The sequence below is a fragment of the Metarhizium album genome, assembly GCF_000804445.1.
Source record: "Metarhizium album ARSEF 1941 chromosome Unknown scaffold_1, whole genome shotgun sequence".
Taxonomy (NCBI): Eukaryota; Fungi; Ascomycota; class Sordariomycetes; order Hypocreales; family Clavicipitaceae; genus Metarhizium; species Metarhizium album.
The window spans coordinates 2,335,893-2,363,783 of NW_024467575.1; the positions used below are offsets into that span (position 1 = coordinate 2,335,893).

The 27,891-nt window shown below is 54.8% G+C and overlaps 10 protein-coding genes across 10 annotated transcripts; 7 read left to right on the forward strand and 3 right to left on the reverse strand.

Annotated features, from left to right (window-relative positions):
* Position 1: 1 nt before the first annotated feature.
* On the forward strand, positions 2–1,244 carry MAM_00673 (uncharacterized protein; the record flags this gene model as incomplete). The annotated part of the gene is made up of 3 exons (XM_040819472.1): positions 2–289; positions 345–656; positions 708–1,244. The coding sequence occupies 3 exons, from the start codon at positions 2–4 to the stop codon at positions 1,242–1,244; spliced, it is 1,137 nt and encodes a 378-aa protein (XP_040682737.1).
* A 543-nt stretch (positions 1,245–1,787) lies between these two features.
* MAM_00674 (uncharacterized protein) lies at positions 1,788–3,005 on the forward strand (the record flags this gene model as incomplete). The annotated part of the gene is made up of 1 exon (XM_040819473.1): positions 1,788–3,005. The coding sequence occupies one exon, from the start codon at positions 1,788–1,790 to the stop codon at positions 3,003–3,005; it is 1,218 nt and encodes a 405-aa protein (XP_040682738.1).
* A 769-nt stretch (positions 3,006–3,774) lies between these two features.
* MAM_00675 (Protein synthesis factor, GTP-binding protein) lies at positions 3,775–6,051 on the forward strand (the record flags this gene model as incomplete). Its single annotated transcript, XM_040819474.1, has 3 exons — positions 3,775–4,114; positions 4,174–5,906; positions 5,995–6,051. The coding sequence occupies 3 exons, from the start codon at positions 3,775–3,777 to the stop codon at positions 6,049–6,051; spliced, it is 2,130 nt and encodes a 709-aa protein (XP_040682739.1).
* A 4,426-nt stretch (positions 6,052–10,477) lies between these two features.
* Positions 10,478–13,421, forward strand: MAM_00676 (phosphoenolpyruvate carboxykinase; the record flags this gene model as incomplete). The annotated part of the gene is made up of 5 exons (XM_040819475.1): positions 10,478–10,577; positions 10,630–10,732; positions 10,832–10,907; positions 10,980–11,180; positions 12,078–13,421. 5 exons carry the CDS (start codon positions 10,478–10,480, stop codon positions 13,419–13,421), a joined length of 1,824 nt encoding a protein of 607 aa, XP_040682740.1.
* A 989-nt stretch (positions 13,422–14,410) lies between these two features.
* On the reverse strand, positions 14,411–16,361 carry MAM_00677 (Major facilitator superfamily domain, general substrate transporter; the record flags this gene model as incomplete). Its single annotated transcript, XM_040819476.1, has 5 exons — positions 14,411–14,731; positions 14,800–14,911; positions 14,990–15,749; positions 15,837–15,945; positions 16,086–16,361. 5 exons carry the CDS (start codon positions 16,359–16,361, stop codon positions 14,411–14,413), a joined length of 1,578 nt encoding a protein of 525 aa, XP_040682741.1.
* A 4,114-nt stretch (positions 16,362–20,475) lies between these two features.
* On the forward strand, positions 20,476–21,624 carry MAM_00678 (uncharacterized protein; the record flags this gene model as incomplete). Its single annotated transcript, XM_040819477.1, has 2 exons — positions 20,476–21,249; positions 21,322–21,624. 2 exons carry the CDS (start codon positions 20,476–20,478, stop codon positions 21,622–21,624), a joined length of 1,077 nt encoding a protein of 358 aa, XP_040682742.1.
* Positions 21,625–22,838: 1,214 nt separating this feature from the next.
* On the reverse strand, positions 22,839–24,078 carry MAM_00679 (60S ribosomal protein L8; the record flags this gene model as incomplete). Its single annotated transcript, XM_040819478.1, has 4 exons — positions 22,839–23,039; positions 23,114–23,623; positions 23,697–23,771; positions 24,076–24,078. The coding sequence occupies 4 exons, from the start codon at positions 24,076–24,078 to the stop codon at positions 22,839–22,841; spliced, it is 789 nt and encodes a 262-aa protein (XP_040682743.1).
* A 491-nt stretch (positions 24,079–24,569) lies between these two features.
* Positions 24,570–25,503, forward strand: MAM_00680 (VEG136 protein; the record flags this gene model as incomplete). The annotated part of the gene is made up of 2 exons (XM_040819479.1): positions 24,570–25,328; positions 25,405–25,503. 2 exons carry the CDS (start codon positions 24,570–24,572, stop codon positions 25,501–25,503), a joined length of 858 nt encoding a protein of 285 aa, XP_040682744.1.
* A 452-nt stretch (positions 25,504–25,955) lies between these two features.
* MAM_00681 (uncharacterized protein) lies at positions 25,956–26,468 on the reverse strand (the record flags this gene model as incomplete). Its single annotated transcript, XM_040819480.1, has 4 exons — positions 25,956–25,976; positions 26,035–26,193; positions 26,267–26,359; positions 26,421–26,468. 4 exons carry the CDS (start codon positions 26,466–26,468, stop codon positions 25,956–25,958), a joined length of 321 nt encoding a protein of 106 aa, XP_040682745.1.
* A 669-nt stretch (positions 26,469–27,137) lies between these two features.
* MAM_00682 (uncharacterized protein) lies at positions 27,138–27,890 on the forward strand (the record flags this gene model as incomplete). Its single annotated transcript, XM_040819481.1, has 1 exon — positions 27,138–27,890. The coding sequence occupies one exon, from the start codon at positions 27,138–27,140 to the stop codon at positions 27,888–27,890; it is 753 nt and encodes a 250-aa protein (XP_040682746.1).
* Position 27,891: the final 1 nt, after the last annotated feature.

The following is a 27,891-nucleotide window of genomic DNA, read 5'->3' on the forward strand; positions in this document are numbered from 1 at the left end:
CATGCCATCTCAGTCTCAGCAGGGTGACGAACCCAGTCACATGGAGGTTATTGATCTCACGGCAGACTTGACTGGTGGTTTTACGGACCCGACGCTTGAACCCAGAGTGCCCTCTGCTCATGCTGTCGAAACAAGTTCATCGGATGATCTGTCTGATGATAACACGGCGGACAATGAGACCACACATGGAGACTTCGAGCAAACAGATGCAGATGCAGTGGCTCCATGCGGCGCGCCAGAGGCGGCGCTCGAAACGAGGGCGGACCACTTTGAAAACGATTCGGATAGTGTAAGTGGATTCATGTCCTTGAAAATTCAGATACTTGTGCTAACATTATGATGAGAGTAAATCTGATGACGAGTTCGACCAAGAAGTTGGCGACTTTATTAACTTTGACAATGGGAACGCTGACAGTGATTCTGACGCCGGATCGAATACTGACTTGGAGCCTGGTTGTCTAGAGACTTGCCAAGCAAGGTGGGAAAAGACGCATGACAAATCGCAAATGCGTAAATTCAGAATTGGAGAGTCGAAGCAGTTGATTGCAGAGTTCCGTGCAAAGTTACTCGTCATGAAAACCGAAAATCGGCGGCTTCGCGGTGAATTGGCTGCAGCAGCTGCAGCAAGAAGTGGCACTTCGAGACGAACAGAGGCGGTAAGTACCAATCCAACTGCACACATCAAAGGCTAACCTAGTGTGAAATAGCAATGGCCACAATATCTGAAATGGTACCTCCGACGTGAGTTGGCTCGCCTTCCAGCCGGTTTAGGAAGCTATCAAAACATCTACAGGCTTAGTTGCCGCGAAATGAACATACCGCCACATCCATCACGGGTTCTACCCGGCTTGGTCCTGAGGGAACCGAGTCCAGAAGGAGATGTACCTGGTGCCGTGGAGTCTACAGCAGTCACTAGGAATGGCTACTTTGATCAGCTGCCGCACATGGCCCAATTTCGTGTCCTTGAAAATCTTTTGTGCTTTTATGGACAGAAGGTTCATGTCTTAACCAGGCTTGATCCATACCACAAGCCTTCCCTATCGTCTGGTGTATTGGGCAATGACCCGGAACGCCCCCAGCCTCTACGTCGTTTTCACGTCGGGGACTCGTCGGTAAGCCTAACTTATGCCACGCTTCCGAAAGTCTTGCTGGCACCATTGGTAGTGTGCAAAAAGTGGTTGTTCTGGGGCGCGCATCTGTTCTATGGACAGAACACTTTCGCATTCTCATCGCTGGGCGAATAGGGTTGCTTTGCGAAGGGAATCAAAACAAGACTCCAAAGGGTTCAACATGTTGAGCTATTATGGATGGGTTCCCAGTATCTTACATTCGAAAAGAGTCCCCGGGGCAAAAATATATCTCGGCGAACTCAACCTTTGATGTGGCTGCCAGAAACCATCCGACTTGCGACCTTCGACATATACCTCCCTGAGTCGTCGAAGTATTACGTGCGCCGACAGCATGAGACATGTGGGGGGGTTAGCTACATGAGATTGAAGACACGGCACCAACCGAATCTCCGAATGTACAGGTCATTGAGAACTTTACAGGGTCTGGACTACGTCCATTGTCTACGCGGAATCAAGCGGATTACATTCTGGGACCATACCAAGTGGCTCACAAACGGGGCAAGATGCAGAGTACACGACTTCACATTTCAACGAGATGTGAATAAGACGGTGCGCATGCCGAAAGCACAGAGAGATCAGGATAGAGCGAAGTTGCAGAACCTTTCGCTACTTGTGCGTGGGTTGAATCCCAGTCCGGACATTTGGTGGACGATGGCAATGGCCTTGCCCGAGCTCCAGGAGGAGCTGCTAGAGAAGAAAGATGATGGGGTTCATCAAGGTGATGAAGTCTGCCGTGGTGGCCATACAAGCAGCACGAACAATTCCGATGAGGATGAGGATGAGGATGAGGATAAGGATAAGGATGAGGATAAGGATGAGGATGAGGATGAGGATGAGGATGAGGATGAGGATGAGGATTTGGTTGCAGATTCGGTTGAAGATCCTGACGACGGTTCAGAAAACGGGGATGATTCTACATCCGACACAGCCTCCGACTCTGACTCTGATTCCGATTCCGATTCCGAGTCTGGTACAAACAAAGATGATCGGGACGGAATTGGGAATATTTCTGACAGTCCGCATGCCATGAATCTCCACCGGGCCATGTCCACACCAGGAAACCTAGTCAATATTAATAACGGAGCACAGACACAGCCAACTTCTGAGGTTAACCGAGGATTATTGAAGGAACACGCCAACCCTGAAAACATGGTGGCGGTAGAGGAACAGACAAGGGACACCGTGGAAGGATCTCTGCGGAACATCATTGATCTCACACTTGAGGACGATGAAGAGATTGGCAGCCACGATGGGCCAGGGAGTGAAGATACACAGATCGAATTTCTTACTCAAGGCAGCAGCCAAACGATACGGGACGACGGGACGAAGGCAGAGCCAGTCTCTGAAGATGTTGACGCAATACCACCCCTCGTGCCTGCGCCTGATACCGCCAAGGAATATTCGAGTGCTCCCGAGGAGTCGCTTTTCGTCGATGACAACATCAACAACATCATTGTTCTTTCCAGAGACGCCGCAAAAAGTAGCCGTACAAGCAAATCACCAGAAGCGATGGAAGCGATCCGGGCCCATGTCGGAGGGTCCCCAGGCAACGAAAGCGTAGCAGGAAGCAACGACAGCTCCGAGAGCAGCCTGTTTTGCAGCCCAACTTCTTATTATCAAGCCGCACCAAGAGGCACCAGCAGATGCGCTTTAACAAGCAGAAGCGAAATTTCGTCTTTAGCTCTGGGAGGTGACGATGCAGCCAGCCCTGGTTCACCATCATCTAAAAGTTCTTCCAGTAGAACGAGCAAACGCTCTCACAATGGCGACGGCCATGTTCAAAACGACAATGACGGTTCTAGGAAGAGGATCCGACGTGAAGAATCAGTAAACCGTGAGCGAGGTAGCAGCTTTGAAAATTGTATCGAGCTTTGAGCGTGGAAACCGGGTCCACGGACGACGTGATATACCCCAAACAGGAACGGGACACGACATACACAAAGGGCCTCTGGATTTTCAACAAGGAAGCTTTCCAAGCCTTGGATTCTGATGGAGTTTTTACGAAAGGATATACGAATCCGATTGCGATGAAGGTGGGGAAAGCAGAAGTTGGCAGAGCGTCCAGGCTTCACGTATTGGTAAAGAAAAGTCGGCCTGTCAGGAGGTGCAGGTTGATTTAGCTACACTCGACTTGCTTAGCTTCCCTAAACAGTCAATGTTAAAAATAAAAGGCCCTCCAAAATCAGCGTCAATGATTGATATAACTGGACACGCAGACCAGTGGACGTTTGTTTGCGTGCCCCGAATGACAGGGATGACAGTGCGGCTCCGCAGCAATGCGCACAGTATCAACCCCTCTGCCCGCCGCGGCCTGTTGCTCGCCCTCCCCTTCCTGCGTCATCTTCTTGGTGGGGCTTGAATTTTCAACCTCCACGAATGCATTCGGGCCATCCTCTCGAACGATCGTGTTGTCGCCAACAGCCCCCCTCCCCCTGCCTCACGGTATCTCGAAGAGGAAAGAAACCGTCTCACCTTATTTCAATTACTCTCAAGGCTCAAGCGTTCCGACTTGGTTTGACTATCGCGCAGCCGCTCCCGCAATCAACGACGAGCATCATTTATTAGCCGTGTCTTTGCGCCGACCTTTCCGTTTTCGACCCGTCGAGGGGCTTCCCCGAATAGCCTTCCTGCTGCCACCGATACCATGTCGAACCTCAACTCCTGGGAAGACGACCCTTCCGCACAAGACGAGAATCTCTCGCGGAGAGCTCAGCAGCAGCTCAACGTCAACGCTGGTCAGAGCCAAGGAGGATTCCGCCCCGGCGCCGCTTCGTTTCAGCCCGGTGCCCAATCGTTCCAGCCAGGCCAGCCATACAGTGGTGGTTTTGCCAGTCCGTATCAACAGCAGCAGCAGCAGCAGCAGCAGCAGCAGTACTACCAGCAAGGTTACTATCCCCAGTACGGTCAGCAGCAGCAGGGCTTCAACCAGTATAATCCGGGAGGCTACGGAGGCAATTTCAGCCAGGGTTATAACCAGGGATATGGTGTGCGACGTCTTGTCTACGATTTTTTCCCTTGGAGCTGTGCTAACTTTGATGTCCAGCTGGAGGATACCCTCAGTACAGTCAACAACAAGGCCAAACCCAGCCGCAACCCTCACAGGCTCCCGCCCCTGCCGCCCCTGCAGCCGCTCCGACTGCACCAAAGGTTCTGACCCAGGAGGGTGGTCCCAAGGTCCTTAGCATCGGCGGTGATTCTTCAGCCCCTAAGCCAAAGGCCAAGGTCCTTTCGGTCAGTGGCACATCCACACCTACCAAGGACAAGGAGGAAGCCAAACCTGAGCTATCGGACAAGCCAGAGGCTGGTCAGAAGGCGGCTGCTGTCAAAGCTATCGAGAAGACTGGCGAGAAGGCTGGGAAGACTGCCTCCTCCAGCAAGTCTTCGGGCAGGACCTCGCCAAATCCATCTTCGGGGCGGTCGAGCCCATCCGGCGCCGGCGAGAAGAAGGCTCAGCGTGAAGTTGACGCCGTTACCAAGGAGCAGGCAGCCGATGTCGACGACGAAACTCTCAAGGAGGTCTACGGAAAGGAGCACGTCAATATTATCTTCATTGGTCACGTCGATGCTGGCAAATCTACCCTCGGCGGATCCATCTTGTGGACGACTGGCATGGTTGACGAGAGAACTATGGACAAGTACAAGCGAGAAGCCAAGGATGCTGGCCGAGAGTCGTGGTATCTGTCGTGGGTCATGGACTTGACCAAGGAGGAACGTTCCAAGGGCAAGACTGTCGAAGTTGGCCGTGGCTTTTTCGAGACAGGAAAGCGCCGCTACAGCATCTTGGACGCTCCTGGCCACAAAACATATGTGCCCAACATGATTGGCGGGGCGTCGCAAGCTGACGTCGGTATTTTGGTCATTTCGGCTCGCAAGGGCGAATATGAGACCGGATTTGAACGCGGAGGACAGACGCGTGAGCATGCCATGCTTGCCAAGACGCAGGGCGTGAACAAGTTGATTGTGGTCATCAACAAGATGGATGACCCCACGGTTGAATGGTCCCAGGAGCGCTACACCGAGTGCACAACCAAGCTCTCCCAATTCCTCAAGGCCACGGGCTACAACCTCAAGACAGACGTCTTCTTCATGCCTGTTGCCGCCCAGTCCTCGCTGAACATCAAGGACCGCCTCCCCAAGGGTCTCGCACCGTGGTGGGACGGTCCGTCGCTGCTAGAATACCTCGACGGCATGAACGCTCTCGAGCGCAAGATCAACGCGCCATTCATGATGCCAGTCAATGCCAAATACCGAGACATGGGTACCATGGTGGACGGTAAAATCGAAGCTGGCGTGGTCAAGAAGGGCATGTCTCTTGTATTGATGCCTCGCAAGCAGCCTGTGGAAGTGTCGGCGCAGTACGGGGAGCAAGAGGAGGAAGTTTCGATTCTGCAGTGCGGCGACCAAGTACGAATGCGCCTCAAGGGTGTGGAGGAAGAAGACATTCTGCCTGGATTCGTGCTCTGCTCGCCCAAGAGACTTGTCCACTGTGTGGCCGAGTTTGAGGCGCAGATCCGAATTCTGGACCTGAAGAGCATCTTGACATCCGGATTCAACTGCGTCCTCCATGTGCACTCTGCCATTGAAGAAGTCACATTTGCTGCGCTGCTGCACAAGCTGCAGAAGGGCACCAACAGAAAGAGTAAAAACCCTCCGACACATGCCAAGAGGGGCGACAGCATCATTGCGCGCATGCAAGTGATTGGTGGAGCGGGATCTGTTTGCGTGGAGAAGTTTGAGGATTATCCCCAGATGGGCCGCTTTACTCTTCGTGACCAGGTAGGTCGTGTGGACGCTTCCGCGCTGGACCAGAAATACGGGGGGGGGACGGAAAGCACCAAATACTAACCCATGTGTTACTGCATAGGGACAAACCATTGCCATTGGCAAGATCACCAAGCTCATTCTTGATGGCTCCGAGTAAATGAAGGTACCCCGTGCTGGTGGTGCCGCCACGCGTTCTGAATCCGATGAAGCCGTCCCGATTTGAGAGAGCCTCCCCCTTCCCCGGGTCAAGAAAGGAGGAGGGGGGGAGGATGGGGAGGAGATGGGGGTTTGTGGAGAGGGGAACGAGGAAAAAATGCATTGCGTGCGTGCTGAAGATGCTACGATTCCCGTTAAACGGAGCCGTATCTCTGACGAAAGACAGCCGGCGTTGGAAAATGATTGACACGACAAGAGGGCTGCTTTTTTTTTCTTCTTTTTGTTCTTCTTTTTCCCACACGAGGCGGAAAAGTGGAATTTCGGTAGAATAGCCACGACAATCGGAAGCATAGATGGCCTCAGAACGGTTACAAAGAAGAGAGCTATTTCTCCCCGCATAATTCGACCATGAGGATGCGCGATGATGACGCACCCTCTTACGCCTATGAACTACAGAAAAGGGGGGGAGACGTGGGTGCAGGTGTGCGTGACAATGCAAGTTTAACGAGGGAAGAGGCATCGCAAATGGTCCATGGGCCATGGGTAGCGAGCGAATGACGACAGCAGTGATGTGTACGGTGTGAGCAAGTGTGTATGTATGTGTGTATGTGTGTATGTATAAAGGAGCGTCTGTGTTGGTGGTTGTGGGCAGCGGAGCGACGAGGGCCGGACGTTGTTCGCAGATACGCCTCGTATCTACGACAGGGACTCGGCAATACCATGTAAAATGGGCGAGGACGGGAAAAGCAAAACAAGAAAGGCGACAGGCCGGAAGGATACGGGACGCGAGGCGACGCGGCTCTGTGCGAGGCCGGCGGCGGGTGTGTGCAGGTGGGATGGCCGCAGCCGGCAACGTCGTCGCCAAAGCAGAGGAGGCGGAGTACGTGCGACTGCTGCTACTACTCCATGGACATGCGCAATGTCACGCACAAAGCAGCATCGTGACGTGCGTCAAGGAGGAGGAGGAGGAGGAGGAGGAGGAGGAGGAACGTCGGGGAGGACGTCGTGGGGCGGAGGGGGCGCCAGAGCCAAGAAACGAAAAAAAAAATTGAAAGATTGAAAAATTGAAAACAGAGGATTTCAACACTGGACAGTAGTGGGGGGAATTCGGATGTCATTTTATTTCTCGAGGTATCGGTGTCCTTTCTATGCATGGTGTTGGAGGGGGCTTTTTTCTACGCCGGGGAAATCGGCTGGCGACTTTGCTGACGAAAAAGAACCGGGAGGCGGTGCTCCGTCCTGGCTGTTCCCTCCGAGCCCGAGACGGAACGGCGCCTGGAGTGGGAGTGGGGGAGGCCCGATTGTGGAGACGGCGGGCAGAATGGGCTGGGGGCGTGGCCGGGAAGGGCGACGCGGATTCGGAAGGTGCATCTGGGACCCGGTGTGTGAGGCCTGGAGTCTGGATGGATGGATGGATGGATGCAACAGGCGCGACTTGGAGCGCGATACGGAAAAACACAAATACGGAGGAGGGAGCCATAGTCTCGATGCGCGTTGCCTTGGGCCTTGGCTGCATTTCGGTATTGGAGGTGTGTGCGCGCGGTGCTGGTCTTCCGATGGGTCTTCCCGGGACGTGCATGTATGGAGATTGTAGTTGAGTTATCATGACGACGGAGAGGTGGGGGAGCACGGGATGCCATTCCTGTTGTGCGTCCTGGTAGACCAAGTGAAGGATGATTTTTATTTCTCTGCTCCCAAAAAAATAAAAATAAAAAAAAAACAAAAAAAAAATCACTGGGAAAACTGCGTAGTAGTCAATTCCTAAGCCGGAAAACAAAATATGCGGCCCATACTGCCTGCCTCGATGCAGAAAGCGTAGCCTGCGCGGCCGGAACAAGTCGGAGCTGGCTCTGCTCGCGGTGCCGGCAGCCAATCAGACGGCGTGAAATACACTCTGATGCGGGTGGTGCCGTGGAGCCGAGACGGTGGGACAAAAAAAAAGGGACCAGGGGGAGGGGAGGGGGACCGGGGTTGCAGGGGCAGGCGGCGAGCGGGTATGTAAGTACGTACGTACGGAGTATGTAATGCAGACTGGACAGGAGGGCCTGACGATGGATTTCTGTTTGACAGCAAGCTGGCATCGGGCTGCAACGGGACGGAAGGGGGGTGGGGGGGCGTCTTGTTGTTGTTGTTCCTTGGCCGTGTTGAGGCGGTGACGGAGCAAGTGATTTTGATCGGTCCTCCGTCATTACTCAAGTATATTGTACGGAGTGAGAGGGAGGGAAATCATCGCCGGCGCACGACCAATCCATCAACGGCTCGCGCTCAAGCGGGGCGTGTGCATTGGAATCAGTAGGTCGAGTTTTGATTTTGATGCTGCCGCGAGGCTCAGCAGCTTTGACGCCCACGACGACGACGAGTATTCCGTTCCGTACTAGCTAGCTACAGATGGCAGGGATGAACAGGGATGAAAAGACGACTGAAAAGGGCGGAGATGAGAATGAATTATTTTTTCCTTTTCCAATTGACTTTCAAGACGCTTATCTTCCTCTCTTGATGGAAGCGGCGACGTCTCTGACGATCACGTGGCCGGCTTTGAAATGACGGTGGAACTGGGGGGTGCGATGCGTGCACGAACAGGGCGGCGGCCAAGGATGCATTGAACCATTGCACCGATTTCCTGTTTCTGCGACGAGAGATTCGGGTCTTGGAGTTCGCGGGGTACGAGGCGAGGCTGCGTCGTCAATTGTATGTCCCTGATATTGCCGAAACGGGGGGCCGAGTTGCCGGTCCTGGGCTCAGACACGTCGTCCTTGTCTCAGCCGCCGCAGCGTGCCGGCACTGCCCTGTACTCAAGAAGCTGGGCGAGCCGGGTCCCAGTTACTGACTTGCTGGCTACGTATGCCGACGGTGACCGACGCATGAAAGAAGACGAAGCGGCCGTCCGTTGGGATGCGGACGCGGATGCCGGGGCCCGGGGGGGTGGACGGCGAAAGAGCCCGTTGGAGAAACGTTGCCTACCACTGTGATGAATGACGAGCAAGTCGCACCTGGCTAGGTCCTGGGTAGTTTCACCACGGTTTTCCAAGGGCGGCAGCGGTTGGCAAGGACGGCGACGAGCTGATGAGTCGGTACGGAGTACTGGCCGCCACAACCACAGTCCGGCGTACTACTGCCCAGATAACCACCAACTCTACAGCACGCCGGCAGTTCAATGCCGTGTCCGGGGCACCGTTCAAGGGTTCCGAAGAGTTCCCTCCCTCCGGCCGGCGGCTTGGAGCGCGGAGGCGCAGACCGCGATGCATTCAGTCTTGAGCGTGGGAGTCCTGACTCCTGACCATGGATCGGATCGACGTCCCGGACTCTGGGCCAAGCACCATCCGTCGGAGGCGAGGTCGTGGTTGGATTCCGACTTTTTGAAAAGAAGGCCGTTTCCATCTTGATCCTGCATGACGTTTGTACACATATCGCAGCAGCATCCTTGGTCGTGCCTCACCGTCATCGCTCGCCCCTTGACCAGACCAGCCAGTGCACTTCCAGGTACCAGCAACGCCCAGTGCCCGCTGTGCTTCGTACTCTAGCGCCCGCGGCCGCCCCCAAACCCGCCGGCAGCTTCCGCCGCGCGCCTCGCTGCCAAAGACGACGGGTGCTCGTGGCGTCTCCCTCGGCTCCTGGCCTCCAGGTGACGCGCAGCTCCAGCCTGGCACTGCGCATTCAGCCGTCAGCCGTCAGCGCAGCCACCGGTAGCCCAGTGCCCGGCGCCCAGTGCCCAGCCAGCAGCGACAGCGAGTCGACCCCGCCAGCCCGCCAATCCGCCAGCAGGCAGAAAGCCTAAGAAATCCCTTCCGGTATAATATCGTGGCGAGGCATCACCTGCCTCGACGTCGACACTCGGCAAACGCCCCCCTACCCCTCTCTTCTCTTCCCTCGCCTTCGCCCCACACAGTCGTCGCCCGTCTCGTCATCCGTCATCACCACGCCCGCGCAACCGGCCCAAGTCCCAAGGCCCAAGTCCGTCCCAAGGCCCAAGTCCCAAGGCAAATCAATCTCCAGCGGCGGGCCACAACCGCATCTCACCATTCCCCCCGAGATTCACCCCCTTGCCAGCTCCAGGGTACCTGAGCTACTGCTTCACCGCACGGGGTGCCTGCCTACTTGAGCGTCCGAACCTGCCCTAGATTCCCACCCGGTGTGGACTGCGCCTTGGCCAATTACATTCGAGAGCTGGCTGCTGACTCGACATCTCGAGCTTGTTGGACGCTATGGCGCTACAGTGCCACAGCCTTGCCGCCATCGTCACCTTCGCCTTTCACTTTGACTCTCGCTTTTGCTTTTACTTCTCACACGCGACACGTCGAACCGTCCTCGTCCTCTTCTTCCTCGCATCACACCCCTCCCCCCCCACCCCGGCTCCCTAGCTTCCCTGCCCTCTCCCGCCTACTCTGCTTTCCGCTCCAACTGGGGTTCCAAGATTTCAATACATAAGGATGACGGACCCCGTCGTCAGGACCGCTTCTCCCTACACCAATCCTTCCGTCAAAGGCCCAAGGTTCAAGATTCAAGAATCCAGAGCTGATTTGCGCAAGAGTGAGTCTTTTGTCCTTTTCTTCCCCTTGCCGTTTGCCCGCCCCAGGAACAGGTTGTCGCCATGACGTCGTCGCTCATGACCCTTGGTCTGACAAGCCGAGCACAGTGATCTCCAGCAACGTCAACAAGACTGCTTTGCACCCCGGCGGTGTTCAGTAAGTGATATCTCGTCTTCTCGGCCATGTTTTCAAGTTGCCATGGCTCCCATGGCCTCTGGGCCGTCGCCTTGACTAACACTTGTTTCCTCACCTCAGGCCTCACCACAACCACACTGAGCTCGAGGAAGAGCTCCACGAGACTGCCCATATTGACTACGACCGTGTCGCCATTGTACGTCCAACAAGACCACACAACCTGCGCCGTGTGCATCTCCCCCAAATCTAACACACTTGGTTTGCACAGATCCCCAACCCCTCAGTGGCTGCTCTATACGAGGATGCTCTCGTCTACGAGACAGGTTCCGCCATCACCTCGAGCGGTGCCCTGACTGCCTACTCGGGAAAGAAGACGGGTCGTTCACCTCTCGACAAGAGAATTGTCCAGGAGCCGTCATCAGAAAAGGACATCTGGTGGGGTCCCGTCAACAAGCCCATGAGCACCGAGGTGAGTTTGTTGTGTCTGCCTGAATTGTCTTTGCCGTTTTATTTCGTTTTCATTGTTTCGCATGCGGCGTGGGCCTCAGGAGGTCTTACCGAGGTGCCAGCCGAACCCCAGACTGGCAAGCATGACTGCCGCTCGCACGGTGTACCTTTTTTTTTTTTTGGTGTCCGTTCCGTTTGCGCAGCCCCACGTTTTCTTGGCGTGGCTCGTGACAGCCCGAGGCCGCAGCAGCAGCAGCATCGATGATTGCACGCTGCGAGCTGCGATGCGATTCTGGTGTGATGAAGCTGGGAAATCTCAGCTCACCACCACACATTGCTTGCCAAACTAGTCCGCCGTCGCTGTTGCAGCCATGGCGGCAATGCGGGCGTCATGCTGGTTTCCGAGTTCTGGAAACGCCGGTGCCGTCATTGGCCTCCTGCCGCCCCGTTCGCACATGTTTATTTTTTTGCTGTGCTTCGCTTGCGGCTCTGGCTCTGGCTCTGGCTCTGGCTCGTGTCTCAGACGGTCTTTGCCTGCTTCTTCTGGCCCCACAGACTGCCGAATCAAGCAGCCGAGCCTAGGCGGCTCTCAGTCCGCACGCGGGCTCCGTCTCGAAGCTCGGATCCTCAATGGTCGACTGGGCTGTGTCGCGCGACTCGTCCCGGTTCGATCCGAACGTGACTGCTGGGAGCCCAGTGGTGCCCAGTGGTGCTCCTGCAGGTGCCGCATGTGCCGCAAGTCCTCCCAGGGCCCAGAGGTCGTCTTGTGCGACGCCCAGTGCTGCAGCCTGGGCCTCCATGGCGTCTGCCCACCGTCTCGCTGCAGTTTGCTTTATATTTTCGTTTTGCACTTTCTATCGTCATGCGGCACGTGGCCATGGTGGCTTGTCACTGACATCTCTCTCTTCTCGCCCAACAGGTCTGGAAGATCAACCGCGAGCGTGCTGTCGACTACCTCAACACCCGCAACCGCATCTATGTCATCGATGGCTACGCCGGCTGGGACGAAAAGTACCGCATTCGCGTTCGTGTCATTTGCGCCCGCGCCTACCATGCCCTTTTCATGAGAAACATGCTCATCCGCCCTCCTCGTGAGGAGCTGGAGCACTTCCACCCCGACTACACCATCTACAACGCTGGCTCTTTCCCGGCCAACCGTTACACCGAGGGTATGACCTCCCCTACCTCGGTCGCCATCAACTTCGCCGAGAAGGAGATGGTCATCCTCGGGACCGAGTATGCCGGTGAGATGAAGAAGGGTGTCTTCACCGTTCTCTTCTACGAGATGCCTATCAAGCACAATGTCCTGACCCTGCACTCCTCCGCCAATGAGGGCAAGGACGGCGACGTCACGCTCTTCTTCGGTCTGTCTGGAACTGGAAAGACCACCCTGTCTGCCGACCCTAACCGCGCTCTTATCGGTGACGACGAGCACTGCTGGAGTGATCGTGGTGTCTTCAACATCGAGGGTGGTTGCTATGCTAAGTGCATCGGCCTGTCCGCCGAGAAGGAACCTGATATTTTCGGCGCCATTCGCTACGGTTCCGTTCTCGAGAACGTCGTCTTCGACCCCGACACCCGCGAAGTCGACTACGACGACTCTACCCTGACCGAGAACACCAGATGCGCCTACCCCATCGAGTACATCTCCAACGCCAAGATTCCCTGCCTGTCAGAAAGCATGCCCTCCAACATCATCCTCCTGACTTGCGATGCCCGTGGTGTCCTGCCCCCCATCTCCAAGCTGAACCGTGCTCAGACCATGTTCCACTTCATCTCCGGTTATACCTCCAAGATGGCCGGTACCGAGGACGGTGTCACCGAGCCCCAAGCCACCTTCTCCAGCTGCTTCGCCCAGCCCTTCCTTGCCCTGCATCCCATGCGATACGCCAAGATGCTTGCCGACAAGATCGACCAGCACAAGGCCAGCGCCTGGCTCCTCAACACCGGCTGGGTCGGTGCCGGCCACTCCCAAGGCGGCAAGCGGTGCCCCCTCAAGTACACCCGTGCCATCCTCGACGCCATCCACTCGGGCGAGCTTGCCAACGTCGAGTACGAGAACTACGGTGTCTTCAACCTCCAGGTCCCCAGATCCTGCCCCAACGTCCCCGCCGACCTGCTCAACCCCGAGAAGGCCTGGACGGCCGGTGCCGACAGCTTCCAGACTGAAGTTGTTAAGCTCGGCAAACTCTTCCGTGAAAACTTCACCAAGTACGAGAGCGAGGCTACCGAGGAAGTTGTCAAGGCTGGGCCTGTCGTGTAAACACTGGGCGTGCCGGGATTGCTGACGTGTTGAAATCTTGGGCCATGTTGGAGACAATTGGGGCAACCTAGATCATCTGCCTCTTGTCTCAGTATTTCAGAAACCTACTCTGTTTTTTGTCTTGAAACATTTGGGATACACTGTTTTGGGATGGCGTCTTGTTGTTTTCAATCATGTGCGCTCCGCGTGGGTGCTTTTTTTTTTTTTTTTTTTTTTTTTTTTTTTTTTGTGGATGCATTGATTTGATAGCCTACTGGCAAGGAAAGGGCGACGTGGCATGAGTATGAAAATAGCCGCAAGTGTAGGCAGATATACAATGGAAGGCTTACATTGTAGCCTTGATTGGCACTATTGTGAAAATGTGAGTGACACTCGGTTACAATGACGCTTGCAAGACACCACCACGCGCTGCTGTCAATTGTTTGCCCTGCCGCGTAATCCGATCGGTCAAGATGATACCCCCCGACGTGCGAAAAACCCTGGATCCGATTTGCAATGCAGCTTCTTTTGACTTTTGTATATTTCAAAGGGCCAGTTTTCACTACCCATTCTACACGGAGCCGGGCACAGATCGGTCTGCGGCTTGAGAGCAGCGTACTGGAATCGGTATGGCAAATGTAATGTAGAGAGAGAGGCCTGACCAGACTCCAAAAGCAACCCGGCACCGCAACTTGCCGCGAGCGGTCACGCCCGATCTGGACCGGCCCAAAGTGCTCGACGACCTGTGCTGCTCCTTCCTTGTCGTTTTATTCAAAAGGCTACATTACATTTTTGCGCACTGTTGGCGGCAGAATCAGGCGCGTGCAAATTGCGTCGCAGGAAATCTAACCGCCCCCAAGGATGGATGCACGCCCCCGGCGGCTTTTTCCACAAATAGATTTGACGTTGCCGTCACGTCTTTTCTTCCGCACATGACTCGACGGGAGGATCTGTCTGTATGGGTATATGTACACTTTAGTGTTCTCGTATGCAAACTTATACAGTGTCCTTTAGTAAGTGTAGCGGAAATGTCTGTTTTCCTGGTCGGTCAAGGTGGCCCAAACCTCGGGAGACAAGAACTGCTCCTCGGTCTGCTTGCTGCGGTCATTGCGGCGCTTGTTGGCCCATACGTAGTACAGGAACAAGGCGAAAGTGGTGACAGCGCAACCGGCTTGAGTGCCCATGACAGCCAGCTTGGCAGGGCGATAATCAGGAGCGTCACGGGCCTGGAAGGTCTGAGGTCCGATGATGTTGCCAAGGGAGAAGGAGCCAGATATAATGGCGGCGGCGAAGGCTCGCTTCGTGGCGCCGGCACAGTTGGCGACAGTCCACTGGAAATTGAGGTTAGTCGATGCCGGAATGCCCCCCCAGACCGCGCAGGAGTCGAATATCGACTTACGTTGTAGAAGACCGTGAGCGGCGCGACGACGGCGTTGACAAGGTAGATACCAGCCAGCAAGCCGCCCTTGTTGGACTTTGGCAGGAACGACATGAGGGCGCCACCGATGATTCTGATTTTCCGACGAGAAGGAGTTAGCCCACGCGGCTCGCTCAAAGATCAGGGCAATGCAACGGATGGTGGTACTCACGCGGGAACGATGCAGGCAATGATCCATGCCCATCTATGCGACTGCTTACGAATACCGTAACCGACCAACAACGTGAAGAAGATGCTGACGACGCCAGACGGCATGTTCAGCAGAGCGGCCTTCTTCGGAGCCCACGCCGGCGGCTCATCGGACAGGATGTTGCGGATCAAGGTTGCCGAGTAAGTGGTGATTACACCGCTCGAAACAGAGAGCAAGATGACGGACAGAACCAAGAGATAGATCTGAGGGTCTAGCAGAGCCTCGAAGATCTCCTTGATGCGGAACTTGCGGCTCTGGATACCGGTTTGGTTGACGCTGACGTGCTTGAGAAGCGCAACCTTTTCGGTGTTGGACAACCACTTGGCCTGCATTGGGGTGTCTGGGATGAAGAAGAAGGTGCAGGTGCCGAAGACAACCGTCAAACATCCCAGAACGACAAACATGGTTCTCCAACCAGCCAGGGCAGCACCAGGTGTCATGTGCTGGAAGCCAAAGGAGAGTAGGCCGCCGATGATTTGGCCAAGACCCAGACCAAGGTACCAGAAGGAGAAGCGAGGAGCCTGCTCCGACTTGGTGTACCACTGGCTGCTAATGAGCATCAGAGAGGGAGCAATAGTGGCTTCAAAGATGCCGAGAAAGACCCGCGAGACGAGCAAGCTTTGGTAATTGTAGGCGGCCGCACCACAAGCCGTCGCGATGCCCCAGAGAGTGACATTGGCTCCGAGCCACTTGGCAGCAGGGAAGATTTGAAGGAAGTAGACTGCAGCAGGCCATACGTCAGCTCTCCAGGTCGTACGCGATCCTCGTCACCTCGTTGACGATGGGGCTAGGGACAGCAGCAACATACTGTTGGGGATTTCGAAGCAAAGCAAACCAACGAATAGAAATGTGGCGACATTGGAGAAGTCGTTGCCCCGAAGTTTCAAATCCTTGCTGATTCCCATGACGGCGGCGTACTGGTGGAATCAAGGTTAGTGACCAAGGCTTGGTGGGCAACAATTGCCAATTGCTCAACGGCAACTCGTCGGCCTGACTCTGCAACGGGCCAAAGACTAGAATAGCGCATGTCGCATGGAAGGACATGATTGCGGCTCACATTTAGGATAACCTTGTCGAGAAACTGCATAGTATAGCACAGAAACATAAGAGGAACGAGGTGCCAGTCGATCTTGTGACGCAGAGCAGTCAGGTCCACGGCATCAACGCCTTGGACGTCGCGATGTTCGTTGAGGAACTTCCACGCGGCATCGACATTGGTGACGCCGGCGGTGGTGGGCAGGAATCCAGAGTCGGCGGTATTGTCGGTCGAGGGCGATGAGTCCGTATGACGGACCTGGGCAGGCGTGGACTTTTCGTCGAGGTTGGCAGACATGATGACGAAACTTGATGGTGTCGAAGACGGAGCTTCGCCCGGGGGGGGGGAGAGCAGACGGCTTGAAATTGACCCCAAGAGAGGCGAGGGGATTCAAATGGATGATAACAAGACGACCACGGCTGTCTCGAGGCTACGAGGCATTGGCGAGCGGATGACTTGACACCAAAAAAAAAAAAAAAAAAAAAACAATGGTGGGAAGACGCAGTCGGGAGGGAGCGCGACGGCACGGAATTGCAACCAGTCTGCAGAGCTTATACAAGCAAGGAGTTGCAGTACGGAGTAGAACGGACGAGCGTGTGGACAAGCTGGACATGGCCAAACTTAAAGGATGGTCATGGATAGCCAAAGACTAGCACTGCAAGGAGCGAATTTTAATCTTGAAACACTAAGCAGATAGGAACTGCTCGACGGATACGGAGACGTAGGTAGCGTCGATGCAAAGGGCCATTCTAACTACTATCTGACTGGGGCCCGGCACCACCAGACTCAGACTGGCAACCTTCTTCAACAACCTGAGCTCACATGCAGGGCAGCAGCAGGGGCAGCAGCAGGGGGGGCAGCAGCGGGGCAGCGGGGCAGCAGGGGCCCCCACCATGCGCCGAGGCCAAGCTGGGGTCACGCCACGCCACGCCACGCCAAGCCAAGCGCCCGAGTTGTTGGGGGTTGTGCGTGGCCCAAGCTCGCCGGCAAAGAGCTGTCGCCCGCCCTATGCCCTACACGGACGGAGTGCTCTGTCTCTGTCTCTACTCTCCTCAATCAATCCTCCACTCCGTCAACCAGCCAGTGCTATCCGGCCAATCAATCAATCGATCGGTCGGTCAATCAATCAATCCATCAATCAATCCATCAATCCGTGCTAGTCAGCCGCCTGGCATCATCAGCAGGAGAAGCCGAACCACCGGATGCTAGGAGCAGCGCAGAGCAGTCCAAAGCAAGCAAGCAAACTAACAACGTAGAAGTCGCGGTGCACAGGTGCTACCTACCTACTTGAGTAAGTAGTGCACGGAGTAGTGCAGCAGCACCTGGGTCAGGTACCTCGGTAGTTGCCTTCTACTCCGTAGCACAGATTGCATCTGCGCCTGGTCTCACCTGCCACCTGCACAAGGTTGTGTCATCCCAAATGTTGCGTCCACCTCGGCCCTTGTCCTGAAAGACCCTAGGACTGCGATCGATGCCATGAGCGTCTCGCCTCTGACCCGCCGAATTTTACTCGACGCATCCTTTTGTGCCAGGAACAGGAACAGACGAAGCAACCGGACGACGACATGTCGACGGCGTCGAACCATTCCAAGGGCCGCCGTTGATTGGCCTGTATTACGAGAAGCCTTGCGCCGAGTGGGTCGTTTTGACCAGCCCGTACTACTTTCTGCTCATTGTTCCTGTTTGGAAAAGGGCGAGAAACCGACGAGCAAAGTGAAAGAGGCACAGAGGGAAAAAAAAAAAATAGAGAGAGAGACCGGGAAAAGGTAAAGGCCTCGCGCTCATTTGCCCTGACTTCTACGGAGTACTGCCGAGGCACCTTCTTCATCAGCTAATCTGGCCAAGGTTTTCTTGGCACTTTGATCCCAAAACAAGAATGAAATTCAAACAGAACGCTCGCGGGAAATTGTTGCCAAAGAATCCACTTCGTGAGCCTTGGCTTCTCGGGAACGTTCCTGACCCAGGATGGCCACCGAAACTGTTCTGCGGAGACGAGCATCTCCAATTGTTCCCACTTTCGAAGCTTCTGAAGGGAGATGCTTGGAACCTTACGGGGTACGGTTTCTGCGTCTTCTCCCACCGAAAGCAGCCCAATCAAGGTGCTGGAAGTGGTAGCATCCCCCCGGCTCTTTGGGTCCCGGCGCTTCTCATAATAGTCTCTTTTCTCGTGCTTGACTCGTAACCACTGGAGCCAACGAACCTCGGATTGACAGATGACTGCTCCGCAGGCGAGAGACTAGAGTACAGTATCCGCGGCGCCTAATAACGAGAGATGCTCACTCAAAGTCCATGTTGTCGAGGTTGATCGGTGGAAAAACCTCAAGGGGCTGAAATGAGTTGGGAAAGCGTTTGCTTGCCAAGGCCACATGCCTTGGTTCTCGGTGACGATTCGTGGCCTTTGGACTTGCGTTCAGTCATTTGACTCAATTTGCATGACAGGTTCGCCCCTCAACTCGAGCTTAGGAGATGGAGCATCTCCTACCATGGAATACGCGCAGCCGCTTTCTCAGGCCGGATGCTTATTTCTTGCACTGTGCGGTATACATAATATGACTGAAGCCAGTGGCCACAGACCCACGAGTCACCACCGTCTCGAGACCACAAAACCGGCCCAGTCGTTGATTGGGGTAGTGGCACTTGTGTTGGTCGATTTATTTAGCATGAAATCACATCCCTTGCGAAAGAAACGCGGCTTGAGACAAGGGCAAAGAGAAGAGGCAACTCTAGTGAATCTGAGCCGAAAGAAGAGGGTTTCCCATGGTGCCAAACTAGTACGTTCATACGAATACCTCCACTTCGTTACCGTCATTTGTGACAGAAGACCTGCCTCCTCTGGAAGCGGCAACGGCGCCGCCGCCACCAAGGACTCTTCCAGTCCGACTGTCCTCAATCAATACAGAAAAAAAGCCTCTTGTGCGCTTCTCGCTACGGCTTTTTGACAGTAAGCATTGCCGAGACACCCCCTGTTTGAATGCCTTTATCTTTGTTGGGGTCTAGCTATTGCAAAGGATACCAGACGGATGACTTGGACAACAGAAGGCCTGATACATGGTACTGACTGCCTATTCTTGTCTGCAGGCATGAAAGAAAAGCACTGCCTGTCTGTCAGGTGGTCAAGCATGACCTTGCGGCCGGCAAGGGCTTTACATGTACTCCGTACGTACAAAGAATACTTCAGACACGGCATTTTTCACACGGCCCGCTGGCTTCAGTTGCCACGGAAGCGCCATCTCAGCTTGCTCTACTCGGCCCCCGGGATGGCGTTGACCTCAGCCCTGCATTCGCGCTACATGGGTAGCAGAAATCGCCCGAAAGTGCGTTGGCCGTGGTGGCCCCACTTTCCCCCTATACCTATCGGATACCTTTTGGCAACGCACCGCGTCACCTGCAACTGCGACTAGAGTGATGTAGCTTTCTGTAGCGCGCACCCACTGTAGAATATCGCCGAGGCTTAAGGACTTGCAGTGTTGCTCGCTTAAGTACTTGAGTAGTGGGGCGATGGTCTTTTCAATCCTAGGCTTCGATCAGACAAAACATAAGTCCGGTACAATCAACGGACCTTTCGCACATTCAACGGGATACAGTATCAAGCGCGTGACCGACCCCCTTGGCCGGGCTGTGCATTGCATCACCTGTGGTGTGGGCCTCTACAACATCAGAAAGCCACTGGCTCGAAAGCGAGCGTCCGTACAGGACATTCAAGGCCCGAGCCTGTCTGGGTGACTCGTGTGGTAGGATCGTAGCCCTGGCTGGTCAGACGTATTTCTTTGGATTGAACGAAATGAGATACGTGTGTGCTTTTCATTAATGACAAGGTGCTTCGCTTGGATGAATATGAAAAACCAGGCATGCCGCTGCGCGAGCTGCTTCTGGTACCTGGTGGCGGAGAGAAGCCTGGACTGAAAGTCGATGCTGTCTGGCGTAGAGGGTTTTTTTTTTCCTTCTTTGGGCCTTCCTTGGGCCGTCTGGTGTTTCTATATTATATTAGTCCGTCTATCCGTCTCGACCCTGTCAAGACTGCAGAGAATAGCGGCGCAATCTGCCTCGTTCACGACTGTCGATTCACAGTTCTCGGGCGAGCTGTTACCTTTTGTTTTCTACCAGGACTCCTCGCATCATTTTGTTCCCTTGGGGAAATTGGAATCGTTGGCGTCTGATTTTAACTTAGGCTGGCCAGGTGCCCGGATACCGTGCAGGTCAGGCGCGTCGAAAATCACCTTTCCTCCGGCAGACCGGGTTCGTTGCGGTCACCGAGGACCTCGCCTTCAAGGTTTGGGGCGGCAAGGCTCAAGCGGTAGAACAAGTCGTCATCTCGAAGCCAAGGCTGAGAATTTTGACCTTGGACTGAAGACGGCGTCCTCCCCCTCCTCGTCCTCCCCTACTCTCGTCTCGGGACCCTGACTGCAATGCAATGGGTTGGGTCGCGAACGCAACCCCAGACGTCGAGGCCCAGTCACAATGGGCGACAATAGTGACGGTGTGCGTTGTTCTGTCGGTGCTGTCCATGGCCACAGTGTCTTGTCGCCTCTGGATCAGAGGTGCAGCCCGTGGGCTTGCCGGAGACGACTACATGGCAGGTCTGTCCATGGTCTTCGCCCTCGTCTACTCCGTTCTCTGCATCATGCAGACCAGGTACGGCCTGGGACTGCCTCTCAAGCTTCGTCCCAAGCCAAGTGTCGGCCCGTACTCGCAGGTCAACTTTGCCGGACGCCCCATCTACCAGCTCGGCATCAGCTTCTTCAAAATCGCCCTGCTCATCAGCTACCTGCGCCTGCTTCAAGGCACCGACCGCAGGGTCTACCGCACGGTCGTGTGGGCCACCATGGTCATCGTCTTCCTGGCGCACCTCGGCTGCGCCCTCTCCTTGGTGTTTGCCTGTCGTCCCGTCGAGAAGTCGTGGAAGCCGTGGGTCGCGGGATCCTGCCTGCAGCCAGGTCCCTCGTTTACCGGCTACGCCGTCGTCACCATCGTGTCGGACATTGTGGTGGCCGTCCTGCCCGTCCCCGTGCTCCTCAACCTCAACGTGCGGCCGGCGAGGAAGCTGGGCCTCATTGCCATCTTCATGCTGGGTCTCTTCACCACCGTTTGTTCCATCATGCGATATGTACAGATTGACCGGATCCAAAACGGCGACGGCAACTCGACCATGCTGGTCCTCTGGGGCACCATCGAATTCAACGTTGGCGTAAGTAATACTGCGACGGGAGCTTTGATGCGTCTTTGTGCCTTGGTAACCATTGACTTCTTGCCTTGACAGAACATGGTTTCGTCGCTTCCTTTCCTGGCACCAGTCTGCGTGAAGAAGGCCAAAGACTACAGATCCAAGTTCTCCGGTGGCTCCAGCAACGGGCAAGGCCGCAGCCGAGGCCTTCGAAATGGCGAGGCCTACAAGCTCAGCGACAGAAGCAACGACAAGAGCGCATTCGGGTCCGTCAACAAGTCGGGCAGCGAGGAGAACATTCTCGACACAAGCACCATTGTCAAGTCAGTCACATACAGCGTGCGAATCGACGATGCATCCAAGGGCAGGGCGTGCAGTCGCAGAGGCGAACAGGTCTAGGCCGTGTTTTGGCTTCCGTGCAGCTTGGCAGGCGAGCCATTTTTTCGGCCGAATTGGATCGGAAAAACTGACTGCACTCGGTGTGTATTTTGACACGCAGGATGTCAATGGACATTTTGGCTGCGTCGTCCCGACGAGGGAACAGCGCAAGCCGGGACCGTCACCGTCGGGTCAATACAAAGATATTGTTGCACCTCGCTGCACGCAAGACATCATGTACGCAAGTCCCGATTCTGTAGTACTCCGTATTCTTGTTCTAGTCAATGGACCCGACGTGCCGCCTTGTTCTCTTACCTCTTACCGAGTACCTGACGGGTCTTTGCAAGGCGTCGAGGGCCACCAGTCGTCCACCTCGTGTGGTGGTTGCGCCAGTGATGCGTCTTCATTTCCCAAGACATCGCGGGGGACTGATGGAGATGGCTGGAAATTGAACAGTCGCCTCGTCGTCTCGCTTGTTGGCTGGACAGTCGCTGCTTTGGTCGACGTTGAATCCGCCCTTTTCGTCTCGAGATTTCAACAATGCATGTCGGCCACGAGGTTCAAGCGCGGAAACTGGGGCGAGCTAAAACGAACGGCCCGCACGGGTGATGCCCGACCATCGTCCATCGTACTACACTACTCCGGAGCAAGGGTCCGCGTCCCCGTGTTACGTGGCGCCGGGGGGGTTGCGCCACAAACGGAGTACGTTGCCGAGTACGGAGTACGTAAGTTACGTACGGAGTACTCGTCCAAGTTAAGTACCTAGATGGTGAGCCCTGGCGAGCCCTTTAATAGTGGGGCGTTGCACGAGCACTGCCATCACGACTTGTCGCTGCCCGCACCAACCATCCAGCACACCCGAGGAGAGGAGGCATTGATTCACAAACGTGCAAGTCACCAGGTCTTCTCCATCTGGTAGAACCATCATGTGACTCTAGCCTACTCCATATTGGACCAACAAAAAAAAATTAAACCAACTACGTTTTCAAGCATCGAGCCCCGCAAGGTCCTGATGCTTGGTCATCGGTCTGTTACGCGACAAGGGGGCCACGGTGTACGAAGAACTGCCATTGCCCCTTCAAGGTCTCACTGTCATGCAACAAAGAAAAGCGGCATACACAGTGCGTCGCTGAAAATCTCATTCATTTTTGGCATCATGTCCTGAAACCCGCAACACCGTTGATGAACCCCTGAGCCCTCAATGCACAAAAAATGGTATACTCCGTATGACGGGCTTAAATCTTGATGGCAGCCTCCAGAGCCTTCTGCTTCTTGATAATGCGCATCTGCGCCTTGGCCCCCATGATACCGCCACCCCACTGTCGGCGGGCCTGCTCGTGCTTCTCCATGAAGCCCTCCTTGATGGCGGAGACGAGCTTGGAGAGCTCAGTCTTGTCCTCGGATCGGACCTCAGTCAGAGCCAGAACAGCAGCCGTCTGAAATAAAATTGCGTCTGGGTTAGCATGTCGTTTTCGAGCAGAGGCAGGCTTCGTGCAGAATTGCAACTAACCTTCTTGTGAACGACAGTGCCGAGACGGGCCTTGCCCTTGACAATAGCATAGGGGACACCCATCTTCTTGCAGAGAGAAGGCAGAAAGACAACCAACTCGATGGGATCGACATCGTTGGGGATGAGGACCAGGGAAGCCTTCTTGTTCTCAACGAGGCCGACAACGTGGTTCAGGCCGTACTTGACAGTGTAGGGCTTCTTGCTGACGTCCTCCTTCTTCTTGCCCTCCTTGATGGCGGTGGCCTCCTTCAGAAGACGCTCCTTCTTCTCGACCTTGGTCTCGGGGCGGTATTTGTTGAGGAGCTTGAAGGCCTGGGCGGCCGTGTTTCGGTCAAGGACGTGCTGGAACTGGGACAGCGCGGGCGGGACCTTGAGGCGCATCTGGAGGATCTTCTTCTGGCGCTGAAGGCGGACATACTCGGGCCACTTGACCATGCGCGAGAGGTTTCGCTTGGGCTGGATGTCCTGGCCGATGCCGAAGTTGCGGGGGCGCTTCTCGAGGAGAGGATTCTGCAGCACAGTTCCCCGTCAATCCAAACACTCTCTCGCTAGAACAAGGTCAGGAGCAGAGGGAACTACATACCTTGGGGGCCTTCTTGGATCCAGCTTTTCCCTGAGGGAAAGGGGCCGGGGCCACCTTCTTTCCAGTCTTGGGAGGCTGTCATTGAGAAAAGAAGACATTAGCGAGTCGCTCAAGCTAAATGGTCTTCTCTGAACTCTAACGAGATGATTGAGGAATCATGGCAATGTTTCAGCACATGTCCACATCTCCAGCCAAGTCTTCACCTCCCGGCCTCCCACAGCCAAAACGTGCAAAACGCGACATCTTGTGTGTGTTCGACGGGTCGGTGGAATTTCCAGCAGATCGCGAAAGGAATCGGCGACGCCGAGGATCAAATGGCGCTTTCACGCATTTGATTCGCAACTGCGGCCATTAGAGTGCGTCTGATTTAGAAACTTACCATCTTGTTTTAGTCGGCGGTGCTCAGTCGTGGAGAGCACGGGTGCTTGAAGCCGAGATGGATGAGTTGTCAGAGGATCAAGGATGAAAAAACTTGCGTTGGATGGTGGGCGGAAAATTAGGGCTTCGGTGTGTGCCACACCTGCTAGTGGGGGCTGCACTACACCAAAAAGGACCATTTTTGGCCACGCTGTGGCTGGGCTGTGGCGAGAGCAGAAGAATCACGTGCCCTGCTTTCCTTCACTCGCGCGGCCCAATCATGTTACTTGTTACTCGAGTCAAGCATATCGAACGGACAGGCTGAGAGGGAGCGCGTGTGCCTGACTGGCATATGGAAGATTTTCTTTGCTTCAGAAGCGCTCGGATCTTACAATACACATATTTTGAAGAGCAGAGCCAGGTTCCAAAGACCGCGCCCGAGACTATTCTTGCCATTCAGACACGGGTTTCGTACTATTCATATCAAAGGCGCACTTCACTCGCCTGCCTTGAAACATGCCGCCGGCTGCTTGCCTCCGGTGCGGGAACCGGGCTGTCATAAAGAGACCCAAGAACCACCACAAATTATGCAAGGAATGCTTCCTCTCGGTCTTTGAAGATGAAGTGCATCATACCATAACCTCATCCAAGCTCTTTTTCCCCGGCGAAAAAATCGCAATCGGCGCGTCGGGTGGTAAAGACTCGACGGTGTTGGCGTCGGTCTTGAAAACACTGAACGAGAGACACAACTACGGCCTGGACTTGGTACTGTTGAGTATCGACGAAGGCATCAAAGGATACCGGGATGATTCATTAGAGACAGTGAAGCGGAACGCTGTCCAATACGACATGCCGCTGAAAATTGTGGGCTACGATGAGCTTTTCGGCTGGACCATGGATCAAGTCGTCGAGACTATAGGGAAGAAGGGAAATTGCACCTACTGCGGTGTTTTCCGTCGACAGGCCCTCGACCGTGGAGCCGGCTTGTTGGACATCAGGCACGTCGTTACGGGTCACAACGCTGACGATGTCGCCGAGACCGTCCTCATGAACCTGTTACGAGGCGACTTGCCTCGCTTGTCACGGAGCACGAGTATCGTTACTGGCAGCGCCTCCACTGGTATTCAAAGAAGCAAGCCGCTGAAGTACGCATACGAGAAGGAAATTGTACTGTATGCACATCACAAAAAATTGGACTACTTCAGCACGGAATGCATCTACAGCCCAGAGGCGTTCCGCGGGACTGCCCGTACACTTATCAAAAGCTTGGAGAAGGTACGTCCAAGTGCAATATTGGATATTGTGAGGAGTGGCGAAGATATGGCACGACTCACTCCGGACAAGAACCAAGATGCTTGTGGATGCGACGAAGGCGAAGGAATGGGAGGGTGCGGATCGGCGAATGCGCGGACCTCCGGAGGCGAACTCGCAGAAATGGAGGCTGCACTGACAACGAAGCGCCAGCCAGCGGAGCTTGAGACTGAAATTATTTCCAGCGGAACATCAACTGGTGATGGATCAATCAAGCTCCCCCTTCGTGGTCGAAGACCGCAAAAGGGGCAGAGGCAGAGACCAACAGGACCGCTGCAGACTCTTGGGGCATGCACAAGATGCGGATACATGTCAAGCCAGCAGATATGCCATGCCTGCACGCTTTTAGAGACATTAAATAAGAATCGGCCAGAAGTCTCAATATAAAAAAACGGGCCAAGGGTAGAAGGAGAGAGAATCTATTCGACACCTAGCATGTGACGGATCACTGTGAAAAGCTTTCTCCCGATTTGAAAAATTCATGCTCTGCTTCTCGTCAACGCCGGGATTGGCCATATTTCAGACCGTATATGTACACTGCGGATTAGTGTTTGCCCTTTATTCTTCCATCGTCCGGGTTTCAAAAAGTCCTCAGGTAAAGCGCTTTTCCAGCTGTATAAAAATTTTAGTAGTCTTCATTGTATACCCACTGGTATTGAGGCTTTCATACCTTCCAACCGTTCGAGAATTCGAACCCCGGTGGTGCTTCTGGCCTGTCTATTTGTCCTCGCAGCGTGCCGGTAAGTCTGCGATCGCGGTCCATCACTTGAGACAAAGCGTTAGTCTCGATTTGAACGCCGTACAAAGAAACAATTATATCTTGAATGATCTAACTTTGCTACAAGAGAGACGAAAGTTAGCCACGACTTCAACAACCAAAATGTTGGGGCAGCTTCACATACTCTGTCCCACTGGTCCAGTGAGTACCGTGGCCGCTTGCCTTCGTTGCGCCACGCCTTGACTACAGCAAGACCAGTCCCGGTGACACCAAACATCTGTAGCTTTTCGTAAGAAACAGTCCGTCTTGTCTGCTAAGTCGCCGGAGTATGCACATACGCCAATCATGATGGCATAGGGCAACAGAGTCTCAAACGGAACAGGCATTGCGGAAGTCGGGCCGCTGAAGCGGGCTTCTTTATCCTTGCCAGATAGGTCTATGGGGCGCGCCGTTCGACGAACAGTCAGGTGCACCCGATGGTATTCAATCGACGTGCTGGGCAAGTCTCTCCTCTCGGCCGATGATGAGGTCTTGAATTGCAGTTTGGCGACATTGGCGGATTAGCTGCTCCACGACTCCAGAGTTGATGCCTCAGGCGCGACTGGAACCACAACCACAAAACCCCCTGCCACATGACAGTGAGAACTGTTGGCAAAATACACTGTGTCAGCCCACGTAGTCGGTGAAACGTTTCGCGTCGTCGAGATCGTCGCGCACTGTGCCCAGACGCATTTCGCGACTCAGTGGTAAAGTGCCGTAGAACACGCGTCTAGGGTTCTTTGTGAAGCTTTGCGACAATCATCTGCGAAGAGCCAAGCCCTGGCCAGTGTCCTACCGAAGCAAGGTCTGTTCACCTTATGTTACACTCCAACATAGATCTGACAGTGTCGCAGGGCCAGCGGTGCAAACCTGTACCTGATTACCGTGTCGAACCTACCATGGTTGCTGTCCGCACGCACCTCGAACTGTTTCTCGTCGCACGGCCTGCTTGGAAGCGAAATGCTCGAGCTTGAGAAAAGCATCTACAATCTCCGTTTAGTGAAGCAAGGGCCATGATGCCAAGTGCACAGACCATGGAAGAAGAGCTCCAACAGAGTGTCATGCTCTCCGAAGACGACGAGTACGACACTGCTGACGCGGGCTCCCAAGCGCCGTCGGCATTCACTCGTGCACGCTCGCACAAAAATGAAGCTGTCAACGTTTCTGGCAGCGAGGACGGGGAACTGAGCGATCAAGATGCCTCCGGAGAGGAGCTTGACCAAGATGCCTCTGGCGAGGAAGACAACGACCGAATGGACCAACAAATCATCGTGGGCAGCGCCACACCGGGCGATGGAGAAGAGTACGACGAGGATGCAGAAGGAGAAGACGAATTCGACGAAGAAGTTGGTCGGGTGAAGGTGAATCCTGTTGATTCTGAAGAGGAAGAACTCGGAAGCGACGACTCCGACGCGCAAAGCGCAGCAGGCGAAGAAGAGTCAGACGACGAGGAAGACGAGGAAGACGAGGAAGGGGTGTGGGAGGAGGGTGATGCTGGAGACGAAGACGAGGAGTCTGACGCTGTGCAATCGAATGCTTGCATGTTCTGCAAACAAGACGAAGAAAATGACCCAAGTGAGGATTTCGAGGCCTTCCTTGCGTGCACCCGCTGTGGTGAAAATGGTAAGGCACTCCCTCCTGGTGCTAAAACTAGGGTATCTCTTTCAGCTGACTGGCTCGTAGCACATCAGCAATGTGCCCGTGATGCTGCTGCGATGACCGTAACAAACAGTGGGTTTCCTGACACAGTTGACGGACAGCCTTGCTGAG